This window comes from Gigantopelta aegis, chromosome 6 (assembly GCF_016097555.1).
Source record: "Gigantopelta aegis isolate Gae_Host chromosome 6, Gae_host_genome, whole genome shotgun sequence".
Classification (NCBI taxonomy): Eukaryota; Metazoa; Mollusca; class Gastropoda; order Neomphalida; family Peltospiridae; genus Gigantopelta; species Gigantopelta aegis.
Genome location: NC_054704.1, coordinates 66,727,430 through 66,744,580, shown reverse-complemented (window position 1 = coordinate 66,744,580; position 17,151 = coordinate 66,727,430). Strand labels below are relative to the sequence as shown.

The 17,151-nt window shown below is 38.2% G+C and overlaps 1 protein-coding gene across 1 annotated transcript in view; it reads right to left on the bottom strand.

Moving 5' to 3' along the window:
• LOC121375935 overlaps positions 1-17,151 on the bottom strand; it is a 36,534-nt gene that overhangs the window by 5,692 nt on the left and 13,691 nt on the right. The window contains exons 4-12 of the mRNA XM_041503660.1: positions 14,399-14,519; positions 13,576-13,667; positions 12,927-13,053; positions 11,337-11,453; positions 7,533-7,734; positions 5,974-6,038; positions 5,116-5,223; positions 3,076-3,252; positions 2,416-2,513 (exon numbers count right to left, since the gene is read on the bottom strand). Coding sequence (XP_041359594.1) covers positions 2,416-2,513; positions 3,076-3,252; positions 5,116-5,223; positions 5,974-6,038; positions 7,533-7,734; positions 11,337-11,453; positions 12,927-13,053; positions 13,576-13,667; positions 14,399-14,519 — 1,107 coding nt within the window. The remainder of the gene's footprint in view (positions 1-2,415; positions 2,514-3,075; positions 3,253-5,115; positions 5,224-5,973; positions 6,039-7,532; positions 7,735-11,336; positions 11,454-12,926; positions 13,054-13,575; positions 13,668-14,398; positions 14,520-17,151) is intronic.

The window sequence follows — 17,151 nt, the reverse complement described above, 5'->3', positions numbered from 1 at the left end:
ACTGTCAATTCACAAAAAGATACCATCACTTTGTTGTTGTTGTTGTTGCTGCTGCTGCTGTTGTTATTGTTACATAATTCTTATCTCTGCATGACACCTGATTGTTTGGTAATGTGCAATAAATTGAAATTAAACTGAATTGATATTGAATTGTAAATAAATCACCTGATGACATCACCAAGTCACAGATAACATAATCCATTTGCATGTCAACTGCTGACGTCATCAAATTGCATATCAATTCACAGATCTAACCTCATCACTATTAATCGAAGCTAATAGAAAATACAGCCCATTTCACGCGCCGGTTCGAGGTGTTTTCTAAAAATTAATCACAACGTTCTTTAATCAGTTACTTTTTCAATTATATTTTCTTTCGTTTTCTTGCATTTTTTATATTTTCAATCCTAGGCCTGGTGTTCAATTAGCGGACGAGACAGGGTCGTGTAAACCTGATTTACAGGCAGAGTCCCTCTCTATCAAATATTTAACACTCTTTGTCGACTGGTACTGCGCATGACTTGCCTAACCAGAAACAAATCTGCGTAAAGGTGTTCAAAATGTACGGAACCTGTCAAGCAATTTCGTTGAAGGAAATTAGTCCGTTTGCTGTAATATTCATACGCCACTAACTCGCACACTAATTCAAAAACGGGTTATAATGGAACTGTTCGCATGATGCACACACACACAAAAACCCTTTGTGACAGTACGGTCATACCTAACGGGGTCACCGAATGGTGACCCCCACCCACGGAAAAATGATGACGGGCTATACAATGTTTACAGTATTCAGTAATAAATTATGTAAACATTCAGTTCCGCAGCTAACGTTTCTGTTTAACAATAGATATTATGTTTTCGCTAGGTTGGCAGTATTAAGGAAACATATGGCAGTGTCTTTTGTGAGGGTATAAGGAGAAGTCTTGACTTTTGGATAGCTTAAAATACGATTTTATAGCACCCAGGCTACGTTCAGCCAGACCGAGCAGAAAAAACGTCCACTAGACTGGTTTATGCGCTTCACGTTAAACCAAATGGCCACGTCGGCAACCAATAAAATAGTTCGACAACGTTAGCGAAACGTTCGCTGGCTGAACTTAGAGCTGGATTCACAAATGGAGTCTGGTGCTGCTATAAAAAATATTTAATAAAACAAAACTTTGGAGGGAGCTACCTCCTTCTATCCGAACGCTAATTTAACATTCAACAAAATAAAAATTTACATCAACTTTATTTCAACATTTTACGACAATTAGGTCGTAAATAGTATTGTCGTAAACATGTGAAGAGTTCAGGCGCAAAACGCGATATAAACCATTTTCTTTCTTTTTTTAGTTAAAGCCATTATTGTATGTCAGTAAGGGCTAATCGTAGGCCCACTGATATGCCGCAAAACGCGACTGATCCTTATGAAATTGTATTGGGTAAATCCCGGGTTTTTTTTTTTTTTTTATATCAAAACGCTATATACACCAATTTAAAAAAACACTTTTACTGAAAATGAAAAAATGGATATATCGCGTTTTGCGCCTAAACTCTTTATGTATATCTGTGTGACTACATTTCTGTCCATCACAATTTTTTTATTTATTTATTTTTTATTATTATTATTATTATTTTTATTATTTTTTTTTTACGCAATTTGGAAATAGTCCATACACAGGCGACGACTTAGGTGGGGTCTAAGGAACCCGATCCCCCTTTCTCTTTATATAAATGTGAGGAATTTTTATATCAACGCCACCGAACAACATTACATGATAAATGTTACGGACCACCTCTGTTAGATCTGCGCCTGATCTTGGGGTAAAGTGTTAAAATAAAGCTACAATGATCCACCAATAACACTATGTCAATTCATATTTAACAAGACTTTAGCATCTGCTGCTATTCGAGGTAACCAACACGACACCGTAGTGCTATAGCAGACGTAATCGTTGGTGGTGGGCGCGACGTAGCCCAGTGGTACAGCTCTCGCTTTAGGCGCGATCGGTGTGGGATCGATCCCCGTCAGTGGGCCCACTGAGCTATTTCTCGCTCCAGCCAGTGCACCACGACTGGTGTATCAAAGGCCGTGGTATGCACTATCCCGTCTGTGGGATGGTGCATATAAAAGATTCCTTGCTGCTAATCGAAAAACAGTAGCCCATGAAGTGGCGACAGCGGGTTTCTCTCTCAATATCTGTGTGGTCCGTAACCATGTCTGACGCTATGTAACTGTAAATAAAATGTGTTGAGTGCGTCGTTAAATAAGACATTTCTTTCTTTTTGTAATCGTTGGTGAGTAAAGGTATCTTACCCAGCAGTTATTTGTTTTCATTGACACCATAGTTTGACACCCAATAGCCGATGTATTTTTCGTGCTGGGGTTTCGTTAAACATCTATTCTATTCTATTCTATTCTGTTCTTACCCAGCAGTTGAATTCATTCCTCCCGTCCATACTCCTCGTGATGAGAAGCTGCTGTAGTGACCTCTCCTCCTCCTTGATGTACGATAAACACTGGAACTCTGGAGAAGAAACCCGAATTATGACAATCAAGATCTTCTTCTTTAAATACATAAAATCATACTGTTTCCCCTTTCTTCTTTCATAGTTATAAAAATGTACATTACAAATCGTTTTGTTTCACTACATGTATTTTCAAAAACTATCCTTTAGATATTGATATTGAGTGGCGGATCTAGGGTGTGTGTGTGTGTGTGTGTGTGTGTGTGTGTGTGTGTGTGTGTGTGTGCAGGGGCCCGCCCACCTACATTTTGCGACAGTTATATGTTTACTTTATTATTTTTTTTTTTTACGCTGGAGAATCCAAGAAATCCCTTCGGTGTCACTGGGACCCCCATTTAGATTTTCTGGATCCGCCACTGATATATATGTGTGCGTGCGTGCGTGCGTGCGTGCGTGCGCGTGTGTGTGACAGTGAAATTCTAAAACCTATCTATAACACAAATACGAATGTCTAAGATCCAGCTACTCAGGGTATAATCACGTTAATCTAATTACTGACGCTTTTAACCTATACTGCAACCCAGCTACTGAGGGTGTCATCACGACAATCTGATTACCAACCTGCTGGCACTAGAAGCGACGAGCACGTGTTCGACCTCAGGATGATGGTCCCCCGGGTGGTGCACGTGTCCTCGTCCCAGTCCGAGACGGTCCCCTCACACCACTCGCCGTTGAACGTCCCGTTGAACGGGATGGTGCTGTCCAGACCGCAGTAGGACGGCCACAAGTCTTTAGCCACTGAAACAAACATAGCGGTTTGTCATTGTAGTTGCTCAGATAGTGTTTTTATTCATCATATTGCATATATTTAATACACAGTGTATACCAGACCGCAGTAGGACAGCCACAAGTCTTTAGCCACTGAAACAAACATAGCGGTTTGTCATTGTAGTTGCTCAGATAGTGTTTTTATTCATCAAATTGCATATATTTAATATATAGAGTACACCAGACCGCAGTAGGACAGCCACAGTTCTTTAGCCACTGAAAAACCCCCCATAGCGGTTTGTCATTGTAGTCGCTCAGATCGTGTTATATTCACCATATTGCATATATTTAATACACAGTGTATACCAGACCGCAGTAGGACGGCCACAGGTCTTTAGCCACTGAAACAAACGGTTTGTCATTGTAGTTGTTTAGATAGTATTTTATTCATCATAGTGCATATATTTAATATACAGAGTACACTTGTCACCGTTAAACATCTTCTTCTTCTTCTTTATTTTAAAATTAATGATTTCAAAACGGACACGAATACACGTAATAATCTGTTTGTTTCATATTCTAAAAAAAGACAGACAAGTATTTTGTAGTAGAATGCTTTGTATTATTCAAAAAGGAAATACTCAGAGACAAGTAATTCGTACAAGGGACACATTTATAGACAAGTATTTTGAAGTAGAATATCTGAAGGTATAATTTGAAATAGAAACACAGACAAGTATTTTGTAGTAGAATGTTCTGAAGGTATCTTTCAAAGGGGAAATACTCACAGACAAGTATTTTGTAGTAGAATGTTCTGAAGGTATCTTTCAAAGGGGAAATACTCACAGACAAGTATTTAGTAGTAGAATGTTCTGAAGGTATCTTTTAAAAAGGAAATACTCACAGACAAGTATTTTGTAGCATAATGTTCTGAAGGTATCTTTTAAAAAGGAAATACTCACAGACAAGTATTTTGTAGTAGAATGTTCTGAAGGTATCTTTCTAAAGGGAAATACTCACAGACAAGTATTTTGTAGTAGAATGTTCTGAAGGTATCTTTTAAAAGGGAAATACTCACAGACAAGTATTTTGTAGTAGAATGTTCTGAAGGTATCTTTCTAAAGGGAAATACTCACAGACAAGTATTTTGTAGTAGAATGTTCTGAAGGTATCTTTTAAAAAGGAAATACTCACAGACAAGTATTTTGTAGTAGAATGTTCTGAAGGTATCTTTTAAAAGGGAAATACTCACAGACAAGTATTTTGTAGTAGAATGTTCTGAAGGTATCTTTCAAAGGGGAAATACTCACAGACAAGTATTTAGTAGTAGAATGTTCTGAAGGTATCTTTTAAAAAGGAACTACTCACAGACAAGTATTTTGTAGTAGAATGTTCTGAAGGTATCTTTCTAAAGGAAATACTCACAGACAAGTATTTTGTAGTAGAATGTTCTGAAGGTATCTTTCTAAAGGGAAATACTCACAGACAAGTATTTAGTAGTAGAATGTTCTGAAGGTATCTTTTAAAAGTGAAATACTCACAGACAAGTATTTTGTAGTAGAATGTTCTGAAGGTATCTTTCTAAAGGGAAATACTCACAGACAAGTATTCAGTAGTAGAATGTTCTGAAGGTATCTTTTAAAAGGGAAATACTCACAGACAAGTATTTTGTAGTAGAATGTTCTGAAGGTATCTTTTAAAAGGGAAATACTCACAGACAAGTATTTTGTAGCAAAATGTTCTGACGGTATCTTTCTAAATGGAAATACAGACAAGTATTTAGTAGCAGAATATTCCGTAGGTAATACCAAAAATAAAAAGGAGGTTGTAGTTGAAAGGTCTGATGTTGTAGTATAATATTCTGAAGGTATCTTTCAAAAGGGAAATACTCACAGACAAGTATTTTGTAGTAGAATGTTCTGAATGTATCGCCCAGAGGAAAGGGATCTTCGTGAAAGCTGCACAAGTCATCCATTTCCATATCTTTCCTCACAGAACGACCTGAAAAGCAAGTAGTAACAACATATATATTAACTACTGTTATATAAATAAAGTATACGCTACGAATGGTGATGATAAATGAGATCGGTAATACAACTACTCTTGTGAGTAGGAAAGTGATTACTCATAAATCCATGTTTACCCAGTAAACGAATATAAAGACGATGTACTCCGTGTTTTGTTTTCTTTCTTCTTCATGCATGATGCAAGGGGCGAGTCGTAGCCCAGTGGTAAAGCGTTTGCTTGATGCGCGGTCGGTTTGGGATCGATCCCCGTCGGTGGGCTCATTGGGCTATTTCTCGTTCCAGCCTGTGCACCACAACTGGTGTATCAAAGGCCGTGGTATGTGCTATCCTGTCTGTGGGATAGTCCATATAAAAGATCCCTTGCTGCTAATCGTAAAGAGTAACCCATAAAGTGACGACAGCGGGTTTCCTCTCTCAATATCTGTGTAGTCCTTAACCATATGTCCGACGTCATATAACAGAAAATAAAATATCTTGAGTGCGTCGTTACATAAAACATTTCCTTCATGCATGATACAAGTCATATAAATATAATAGTTGATAGCTTTTTTGGCTTATAAATTATAACATACGTTACTGATCCTTAACATTACATTAACTTGTATTTGTATTGTATGTACAATTTACAAATAATTTAATAGAACAAATAATGTGGGGTTTGTTTTTTTCAATTTTGAAAAATGATGATTAAGGATAGTTTTGTTAATAAACGAATGATACATACCAATTCTATACTGCAGCACATTGTTGTTTTTCCTGTGAAACTCGACACACGTGTACCTTGTCGAACTACAACAAGAATTAGTTTCAATTACAGCGACCACAGTCAGCCTGTTGAGAATTCTGAACACTTCTTACCACAGTGCCCAATTCATAATTCGCAGTGAACCTTTCTATCTGATATCTCTCTCTCTCTCTCTCTCTCTCTCTCTCTCTCTCTCTCTCTCTCTCTCTCTCTCTCTCTCTCTCTCTCTGTGTGTGTGTGTGTGGTCCTTAACCATATATCTGACGCCATATAACCATAAATAAAATGTGTTGAGTGCGTTGTTAAATAAAAGCTCTCTCTCTCATCCCTCCCCCCCCTCCTCCTCTCCCCCCCTCTCCCTCCCTCATCCTCCCGCCTCTCTCCTCTCCCCCCCCCCCCCCCCTCCCCCCCTCCCCCCCATCCTCCCCCCCCCCCCCCCCCTCCTCTCCTCCTCTTCCTCGCCTCCTCCTCCCCTCTCCCCCCTCTCCAGCCCCCCCCCTCCTCTCCCGCTCCTCGTTAGCCTCTCTCTCTCTCTCTCTCTCTCCTCTCTCATCTCCTCCCCTCTCTGTCTCCTCTCAGCCCCCTCTCTCTCTTTCTCTCTCGTCTCTCACGTGTCCCCCACTCCTCCTATGGCGTCTCTCTCTCTCTCTCTCCGTCTCTCCTCTCTCTCTCTCTGTCTCTCTCGTCCCCCCCTCTCCCCCCTCTCTCTTTCTCTCTCGTGTGTGTATGTGCTTGTGTGTGTTTGTTTGTGTGTTTGTTTGTTTGTTTGTTTGTTTGGTTATTAGCAGTCTGTCATTATAACATCTACCTTGATTACCTATTTATCTGTACCGAACGTACAACATACTCAATGAAATGAACTAGATGGTTACTATTAACATCCATTATATATTTAACAAACAGTTTAATACTAGACACAATATCCTGCAAATTAATATGAAATAAACTCAATCAAGCATCTTTAAAGGGATATTCCTGAGTTTGCTGCAATTTTCTAAGGTGTTATCGACTAACAGAGACTTTTTGACGACTGTAATTACATATCACATATATTTTTCTGCATAAAATATTAGTGGCTGTATATTAAACGTGTTTCTGATCGTTCTAATATTTATACGAGGTTAAATTTCATTTTATTTCCGAAAAAATATTTTTTCGTACGTATGAAATTATTTGAAGACAAAATCCAGTTTAGACTTCTTACAAATATTAAGACGACCAGAAACACATTGAATATAAAGACACTGATATTCTGAACAAGAAAATATATTTAATATGTAAGTTTAATCGTAGGAATATTTTATTAGTCGGAAACATCTTACAATGCAACAAACTCGGGAATGTCCCTTTAATGAAAATCGACATTACATTGTAAAATTAATAATGTGCTAAATGTCTAAGCATTGATTCATTAGTTACGATTAGAAGGTTCAGAAATAAGGAACTAAAATTCGATAAACTAACATAATCTCATCCGTTTCCTACATTTCGTAGAAAAAAACACTCATGTTTTATTCTTATATTACAGAAACACGCACCATCCATTTGAAAACTCGGATACCGCCAAATACTGGTTTTCGTTTCTGCCCTTTTCTCGACATGCGAACACTCCGAGTTTGGAGAAGGAGACGTGGTTCCTGTTGATGATCACGGTCTCCGTCCGATCCTTGTCGTACAGTCTCCAGTCGCCGTGGATTTTAGGGTCAAACCAACACGTCTGCCTCGAAGGTGATGGCTGATCTAAACAAAGGAAAGGAATATTTGTTCAACGTAGGGTCTCCACGAGTACTCGGGCACGGGCCGAGTCACAGGACTCCAGTACCCGTGCAAGGAAGAGCACTCTCATTTAATGATATTTATTACGTCATTTTGTCATATGTTTGCCGCCGATTACTTTATATAGGGCTATGAGACATGGAGGGAAAACACAAATTGAATGTGCGTGATGAAATACAATGGCATCATTTGGCATCCATGTTCAGCATTAGAACTGAGATGCATAATGCTATTCCAATATGTTGGACTCATGGAGGCCCTAGTTTAACGACACCCCAGCACATCTAAAACCACGGCTATTTGGTGTCTTCAATAATTGTATTTCAACACTTAAGAAGATCGAAAGAGACCAACAAAGCAACAAGCGAATTTTTTAATTACCGTAAATCCTCGAATAGAAACCCTACCCGTTATCTCAGAAATGTGCAGCTTGACCCCCAATTTTTTTCTGATTCACTTTAAGGGTGAGGGGTGGTAGTATTTATATCCGTGGCGTTTATGTTGATTGATACGCTGCAGGTAGGAGTTTTAGCCACATATGTTACTATTGTCGTCTATAGGGTTTGATTTGGTAGTATACACCCTATACTATGTGTTTCTTGAAAATCAACGAAACAAATGAGAGTTCTTATTTTAAACTATTGTATTTTGAAGCTTTAATTTAAAGCTTCAGTCGCACGCCAATCTTCGAAATTGTTTGGTTAAATTCGCTATCTGTATATTATATATTATGTCGCCGAAAAACGTATTACTCTCAATTTAAAACCGAACAGCGGGCTGCTATTTCACTAGTTTGAGTTTCAATGTATATAAAAACATGGCGACAGACTTGTATGTTTTTTGAAGGCCGGTGTCAATAACTGTTGATAGCGAATAGCACATGAGTTTAACAAAACCATAGTTGTGTTTGTATTTTGCATTTGTAAATTATGTTATCATATACTTTAACGAGAATATCATTTTAACCTGTGCGATAGCCATTAATATAAAATATCGATAGACTGTTAGATCTTGAAGAACAAGAATTGACTACGGTTAAATCCTAAAAGTGAGTCGACCTTTCAGTAGTAAAGAGTGCATGGGCAGGGCAGGGCAGCTGATGTCCCTCCACGTGGCATAGTTCGTCTGGTTCATGCCACTAAACTGATTAGCGGCGTCGAGAAAACACGATCAATGACTTGGCGACACCTTCCTCACAAGAAGTAATCATGCCGGTAGGTGGGATTCGCGGCACGTCCGAGGGAACGGTCTTCCTGTCTACAGATTGGTCCCAATCTCACGGGCCGCACACCAATATCCTCAGTGGAAGTAGTCCGCCGCAGTATCCATTCGCCGGTCATGCGCACGTGTCCAGGCTTTGAAGGGGTTGTTCTTTGAGAGATAATTCATGGAATTTTTTAACACGTCGGCGTCGATTTTTGTGACGTCGCAGTTACGTCAAGTAGTTCAAGTACTGGGGCCAATTCTCAGATGTCTTCGTTGTCGAATTTATATAGCAATTTCTGGGATTAAACAAATACCTTTACACAAATCCCTTTACACAAATACCTTTACACAAATCCCTTTACACAAATCCTATTTGACTTTGGGATGTCATTTGTTAGAGAGGAGAGGGCGGGACGTAGCCCAGTGGTAAAACATTCGCTTGATGCGCGGTCGGTCTGGGATCAAACCCTGTCGGTGGGCCCATTGGGCTATTTCTCGTTCCAGCCAGTGCACCACGACTGGTATATCAGTGGCCGTGGTATGTGTTATCCTGTCTGTGGGATGGTGCATATAAAAGATCCCTTGCTACTAATGAAAACATGTAGCGGATTTCCTCTAAGTCTAAGACTATATGTCAAAATTACCAGATGTTTCACATCCAATAGCCGATGATTAATAAATCAATGTGCTCTAGTGGTGTTGTTAAACAAAACAAATTTAACTTCGTTAGAGGGGTTCCATTTTATGTAGGACAATATTCATTTTGCTTCCGGATTTGGTGTCGTGTTATAAACGTCTTTACAGGTATGGTTTTATCAATTTTAAATATGGCATCTGTTTAATTTAAAGAAGTTTGCTAGGAATTATCGTATCAAGCAGTAATTCTTAAAAATAACAGTGACTACAAGTCACGTTTGCATGTATTTCAATAGAATTTCTATGTCAAAATATATGCTGTGAAAAAATAGGCCTACAACAATATCGAACACATATTTTTAAGACGCACAAACAAACAATTTGAGTTATTTTGAGTGCCAGATCATAGCCTTAGCAGCAATATAAAAAATGTTTTCAATGAAGAACTATTTCCTAAACTAGACTATATTAAAGGGACATACCCTAGTTTGTAAACACTATCGCATATTGTTTTTACTATTAGAGCCATTTTTGATAACTGAAATCATACTTTACTTAGATGGTATTGTTTAGATTATCCATTCCGTACATTCGAAGTGTTTTTGGTCATCCTAGTGTTTTTAATATCACAAAATGCATTTCTCATATTTTTAAAAACACACGTGTGTCTGAGAAGTAACAGCTATGGAGTACAGTTTTAGCCTATGTTTAGAGGGTATTTCACCATTTCAAAGTCATAGACTCATGTTTCACTCAATTGTAACTTTATCCAAATGTGTTACTGGTTTGTAGATTAACTGAACTTAGTGTTAATTTTCGCGGGTTAAAACTAGGGTATGTGCCTTTAAGCTTCTGTAGAAAGTAATGACACAGCAAATGGTGGTAACGTGGCTTAAAAACCCCAAAACAATGTCAGATTTAACTAAAGAAGGAAATGAAACCTTTGCGTTTTTCATATGGTATTAAGAAGCTTGCTAGTAACACGTTTAATAATCAAGGCATGTGTATTGCTACGCAGAGCCGTATTAGTGCACAGGCCGAGGGTGCTAAATTTTAGGGTGCGGTAAAATCTTGCAATTTTTAGATTTTTTGTTGTTGTTGCTTGCTGCACAAAATTCCGCTTTTCACTAAAGCCGTATCCTAACCGCACGCGTGCGACGCGACATATAAATCTGTCGCGTCGCGCGCATGCAGTTAGGATGCGGCAATAGAAATCAATGCTTTCTAAAATAATCGCTCGCATCGCTCGCGGCCGGTTAGGATAGAGTTTAAGAGGGGTGGGGTGGGGGGTGGGGTGGGTGGGGGTGGATGGACAAAAATATTAGTGGCCTAGGGGTGCCAAATACTTAAATACGTTTCTGCTGCTACATGTAGTGAAATTCTGGGGCCTATTTCACAAAACATCGTAAGTTTCCAGCTGCAACTAGCAGTTATACCGGTCATACATTTACAAGTGTTTGGCATCTATTTCATGCCGAAATTTACACCATTACAGAAGATGGAACATTTTAAGGACAGAAGAGAATGACATACGTGTACTTTTAACTATATTTGTTGTACAATAATAGTAATAAAACGTGTTGTTTACTCGGCCTTATGTGTGACCGCACACGAAGAGGATTAAGTAAGTAAGTAAGTTTAGTCGTAGATTTACGTTTACGTGCAAAACTAGGCTTACGATGTTTTGTGAAATTGAGCCCAGGCGTTTTAAGTGCGGTACTCACGGCATATCCCACACGCCTTCCTGCAGTGTGACGCCGTGTTCATGTCCCGAGCACAGCTCCCAGACAGGGCGGCTTCCCGACAGTGGGTGTGGTCGTCATCCTCGCACTTCGTCGGATCTATACACATATAAAACACTTTCTATATTGCGCTGACAAAATGGCTGCTTTCAAGACAAAAAGAAATGCTCGAATAATGCTAGAGAGAGAGAGAGAGAGAGAGAGAGAGAGAGAGAGAGAGAGAGAGAGAGAGAGAGAGAGAGAGAGAGAGAGAGAGAGAGAGAGAATGTGTGTGTGAGAGAGAGAGAGAGAGAGAGACGAGAGAGAGAGAGGACCGCGAGAGAGAGAGAGAGAGAGAGAGAAGTGTGCTCGCCCTTGATGTCTTTGTGAGAGAGAGAGAGAGAGAGAGAGGAGAGAGGGTGTTTGTGTTGTGTGTGTGAGAGAAGAGAGAGAGAGAGAGAGAGTGTGTGTGTGTGTGAGAGAGGGCAGAGAGAGAGAGAGAGATGGGAGAGCGAGAGAGTGTGCAGAGCTGTGGTGTGTGTGTGAGAGAAGAGGAGAGATAGAGAGAGCGTGTGTGAGAGAGAGAGAGAGAGAGAGAGAGAGAGAGAGAGAGAGAGAGAGAGAGTGTGTGTGAGAGAGAGAGAGAGAGAGGAGAGAGAGAGAGAGAGAGAGAGAGAGAGAGAGAGAGAGAGAGAGAGAGAGAGAGAGAGAGAGAGAGAGTGTGTGTGTACCTTTTTAACATGCCCCTATACCACTAAGGTTTCGGGCATGAATGCTAGAAATTACTTCTGAACATATCGAAACTTTCTCTCCCCGATGATGGTTAAGACAATGTACATGTAGTGTCATTAACATGTGGTTTAAACAATATTTATCCCCAATTATAATGGGGATTGGCCAACAGGCACAATGCCTATATCAAGGCCTCTCCCTGACATGTGTGTTACAAGTTGTCTGAAAAAGAAGAACGGGTTGATAAACTGAACATTCTCCTTGTACAATAACTTAAATCGGTCACTCTGCAACTCTGATGTTTGTTATAAAGAAGGTATTTCAATTTTTTTAAAATTAAAATGGGTGTAAAAGTGAGAAACACACCTTACACAGTTTTTAAAAAGCGAACATTATAATTATATTTGGTACAATACCTTTCTCCGTAATTAGCTCGCTTGATGCGAAGTCGGTCTGGGATCGATCCCTGTCATTGGGGCCCACTGGGCTATTTCTCGTTCCAGCCAATGCACCACGACTGGTATATCAAAGACCGTGGTATGTACTACCCTGTCTGTGGGATGGTGCATATAAAATATCCCTAGCTACTAACTGAAAAAGAGTAGCACATGAAGTGGCGACGGCGGGTTTCCTCTCTCAATATCTGTGTGGTCCTTAACCATGTGTCTGACGCCAGATAATCGTACATAAAATGTGTTGAGTGCGTCGTTAAATAAAAGATTTCCTTCCTTCTTTCCCCCGTAATTACTATGAACTTCTGCATTTATTAGTTACTTCTTTTTTTATTTACTACATTTCACATATAGCTACATATATTTAGAAGTAGACCATTCTTGAGTACAAGATGACAGTAAGGTGTACCTCGTCTGCGCATGTGCATCTCGTAATATTCTATGCCGTGTGGAGGTTTCCCGTTCTGCTCCTCCGGGCAGATGACGCTGAAGTAGGCGAGGACTGAGAAATGGCCGTCCATGTTCTTGGGGAACCGCTGTAAAATAGTTAAAGAGACCGTCGTGAGTTTGTGTCAGTGTAAGATGTTTCAGACTAGCAGATTCCTGTTTATCGACTGAAATTACATGGATTTAGCTCAGTCGGTAGAGCGCTTGCGTCATAGGATCGAACCACATCAGTGGACCCATTCTCTGATTGTCTCCTCCCCACTTCCCATCTCTGCCAGTGTCCCACAACTGATATATCAAAGACTGTGCTAACATGTATGTGGGGAAAGTGCATATAGAGGTATCTTGCTTCCAATGGAAGAATGTAGCGGGTTTCCTCTGAAGACTACGATTCAAAATGGTCAAATGTTTGACATCCAGTTGCCATCCGACGCCATACAACCGTAAATAAAATGTTTTCAGTGCGTCGTTAAATAAAATTTTCCTTCCAGTAGCCAATGATTAATACTGACCCTGTAAGTAACATTCAATATTGCTGGAACACTTCATAATACTAAACGGAAAAGACGAAGTTTTACGATTAATGTTTGGGTTGGCGTCTCAACACGTACCAGGCAGTATCTAGGTCTCTCGGACACGTCGGAAGCGACGACGAAGATGAAATGTTCGTTTTCCCAGCCAGCCCAGCAGCTTAAACGTTTCCCTGAAACAAACAAGTAATATATATATATATATATATATATATATATATATATATATATATATATATATATATATATATATATATATATATATATAAAAAATATTACACGGGTGGCCGTTAGATACTATTTATCTTACAAGAAGAAGATTTAAAAGATAACCAAAGAGTGAAAATGAGTCGTATACCTTTTCACAGAACCGAGTTATAACATATCTGGTATCCACCAGACACGGGTGTAGTATTATACTTGCTATATATCTTCAAACAATTAGATTTCAAAGAAAGGTAACCGTCTTTTTTCAGCTAAAGCCAGCTGACCAACGCAATGGCCCCACAAAATATTGACTGAAAATATACTTTTTTAATTAGTCCCAAAAAGTACTTTATTCTTCCTATTTGATATCATATTTTGATGTATAACTGAATTTTCGCTACGCAGGTAGGGAAAATAACTTCACTAGCTTTTTAAAACGTTAATGAAATGACTATCGTGGTAGCGGGCATTAGTCGAAAAGGACCGTACAGTGCATACTTCAAGCCATGTTATATATGCAGCTGTGTCTTCAAAATGCCAAATGATGTGCCACTTTGCCTTTAACACAACTTGTCAACACTAACCACACACACGCGTGCGAGTGGGCGCGAATAACACACACACACACACACACACACACACACACACACACACACACCTATTGTAACACGTTACCAACAAGTGATATTGAACTTACAGTCGCCTTGTTTCAGGAACGGGTTACAGTGGCTGTTCTTGGGTGCAATGAAGTCTAACCCATCTCCGCTAATGCACTCCACCTCGAGTCGAGATCGGCGCCAGTCGTCCTCGCAGAAATCCTAAACACAATAATCAAACAACACAGCGCATTTTAAATTCACCAACCCATTAGCAGCGAACTTATTTATTTGTCAGAGCTAAACGGCATGGGAACAATCGTCTTGTGATTTGTTTTTAGATGTGTCGTAGGGCCTAGTTGTTTTAGGTACCTGAGGCCACATTCTTTTCTCTCTTTTTTTCTTCTCAAAATGACTAGTGTATTCTACATAAGCAGCATAATAATTACACTGTTAGTTGTATTGATTCTCTACCTTATCTAGTCTACGAGGTTCTGATCCTCATACTATTATAGAATTTATGGTTTATTCTTTAAAACTGTTGGATGTTTTGTCAGGCCATTCACCCCTAAGAACTGCTTCTAATTCTAATCGGTTTTAATTTCATTTTTGCTGTCAACATCCAAAAGTGTATGGAACAAAAAACGTAAAATCGCTATCAGTCCTATCGACAACAAAATGTTAGAGACAAGAAAAAAAGCGTACAAACCACTTTCACTAATGATACAGACTATTTTAAAATTAATGTCCGAAAAGCAACCGATCCGTTAGTATTTTAAATCGTGCATTCAAAATACACTATGCATTTTTGGGATTAGTAAGCCTATTCTTTGCCATTTTGATTGCGGAGTAATAAATAAACATAATTATTTGATGAACTGTGAAGAAATATGTAAACAAAGAATTACCAAAGATACTTTAATTATCAATAGGTTTACAGGAAACATTAATTTTAGGGTGTTCAGTTTAAAAGAAATTCGATCTAAAACTCAACAGAAACAAACCTATTATTAATTATTTTGATTACATTAATGTATAATGGATTGCAAATTAATGTTGAAGTGTCAATCTTAAAAAAATTATAAACTTTGTTTTCACATTTAATTTTTTCAAATTGCAATGGTACTGGTTACATTAGACCATTTTTATATTGCAACAATTGTAACATGCTTACATTATTGTTCATTAAAAAACCCACTTAAAAATTGTAAATTAATATGGTATTGTAATTATGCATTCTGAATTACACACAAATCAAAATAAGGTAATGGTATTTGATTGTTGCTATTGTGGAAAATAAATCTATTAAATATGATTACAATGTAAAAAAAATGCTTGGCAAACTGAAAGAAAACTAATTTCCACCACATAACTTACTCTTAGCGAATAAGAACATGGGCTCTCTTTTATTCCAGGAACCACAACCGTTGATGTACTATTATCCTGTTCAATTATTTAGACTCAAAGTTTTTTGCAAATGTTACGTTTATTTCCTATTCGATATTTGTTTTCTTTGCATTTACATGAAAACAAACCCAAACCCCGACAGGTTTTATATACAAATCATCATATAAAATGCACGAAGTTGACTTAATTCCACTTTTTAAAAATATCTGTGTCTTTTGAATGCACGTTATTTCTCCTATAAATAACTAAGGTCATTTGCATATCAAAAGCATCATTCTATAGTGCGTTTCAAACTAATGTTCGGTTCTATCGTCCTAGAGAGTGTTTTTCGATTTACCCATATTTTTCCTCAAATAACAATAACAAGAATGTCGACTAATACATTTTCAATTAATTTATATACCCTACCTAACTTGTATTTTACGTGGTTTACACATTGCTACAATAGCACGTGCAGTCATAGATCGAAATAATGATGTTATTGACCAAGCAATGCTATCGTATTTTGAAAATTCAAGGCTGTGTCTCTGGGATTAAAAAGTGGTTGAACCCATACGAGTCCGAACAATAGCCCTTTGGTTTTTCGCATTACAAATGTAACACCCCACCCCCAAACCCCAGCCCCTAGCACCACCCTAAATACTATATATATATATATTATATATATATATATATATATATATATATATATATATTTACGTATGAGTTCCCAATTTAGAGGCAAATTAAATAACATTTTTATTATTATTTGATGTTGGTGGCCGTTGACATTTTATCCCCCCCCCCCCGGTCTTCTGGGTCCGGCCCTGCATTAAATTTATTTATAAATTTGGAAAGCACATTCCTGCGGTGTGTGAGGTGATTTGTGTTTATTACTGTGCTACACCTCCGTTGTGTTAGGTTAGGTATGGTATGCTAATATATAATTGATATAATAAAATAAAAACACATAATACATTAACTAAATTTATTAAATATAATGCACCTACAAGAAAGGGTTACATGTTCTGTTTGTTTACATCTATGTTTAACGGAAAGATTAGACAAAGCTGTTACACACTGCAAAACAATAATATCCTTGATTTAGTGAAACAAGCTATAATGGCCTTCACGTAGCCTCAGATCCAAATGTTTTGATATGCATATGACCGTAGTTATTTATAGGAGAAATAACGTGCATTCAAAAGACACAGAGATTTTTAAAAAGTGGAATTAAGTCAACTTCGTGCATTTTATATGATGATTTGTATATAAAACCTGTCGGGGTTTGGTTTTGTTTTCATGTAAATGCAAACAAAACAAATATCGAATAGGAAATAAACGTAACATTTGCAAAAAACTTTGGATCTAAATAATTGAACAGGATAATAGTCGTATGCACTGACCTTTTTCCGGAAACCATTTTGACAGATTAATATTTCTGTTTATCTCACCACAGCCATACCAA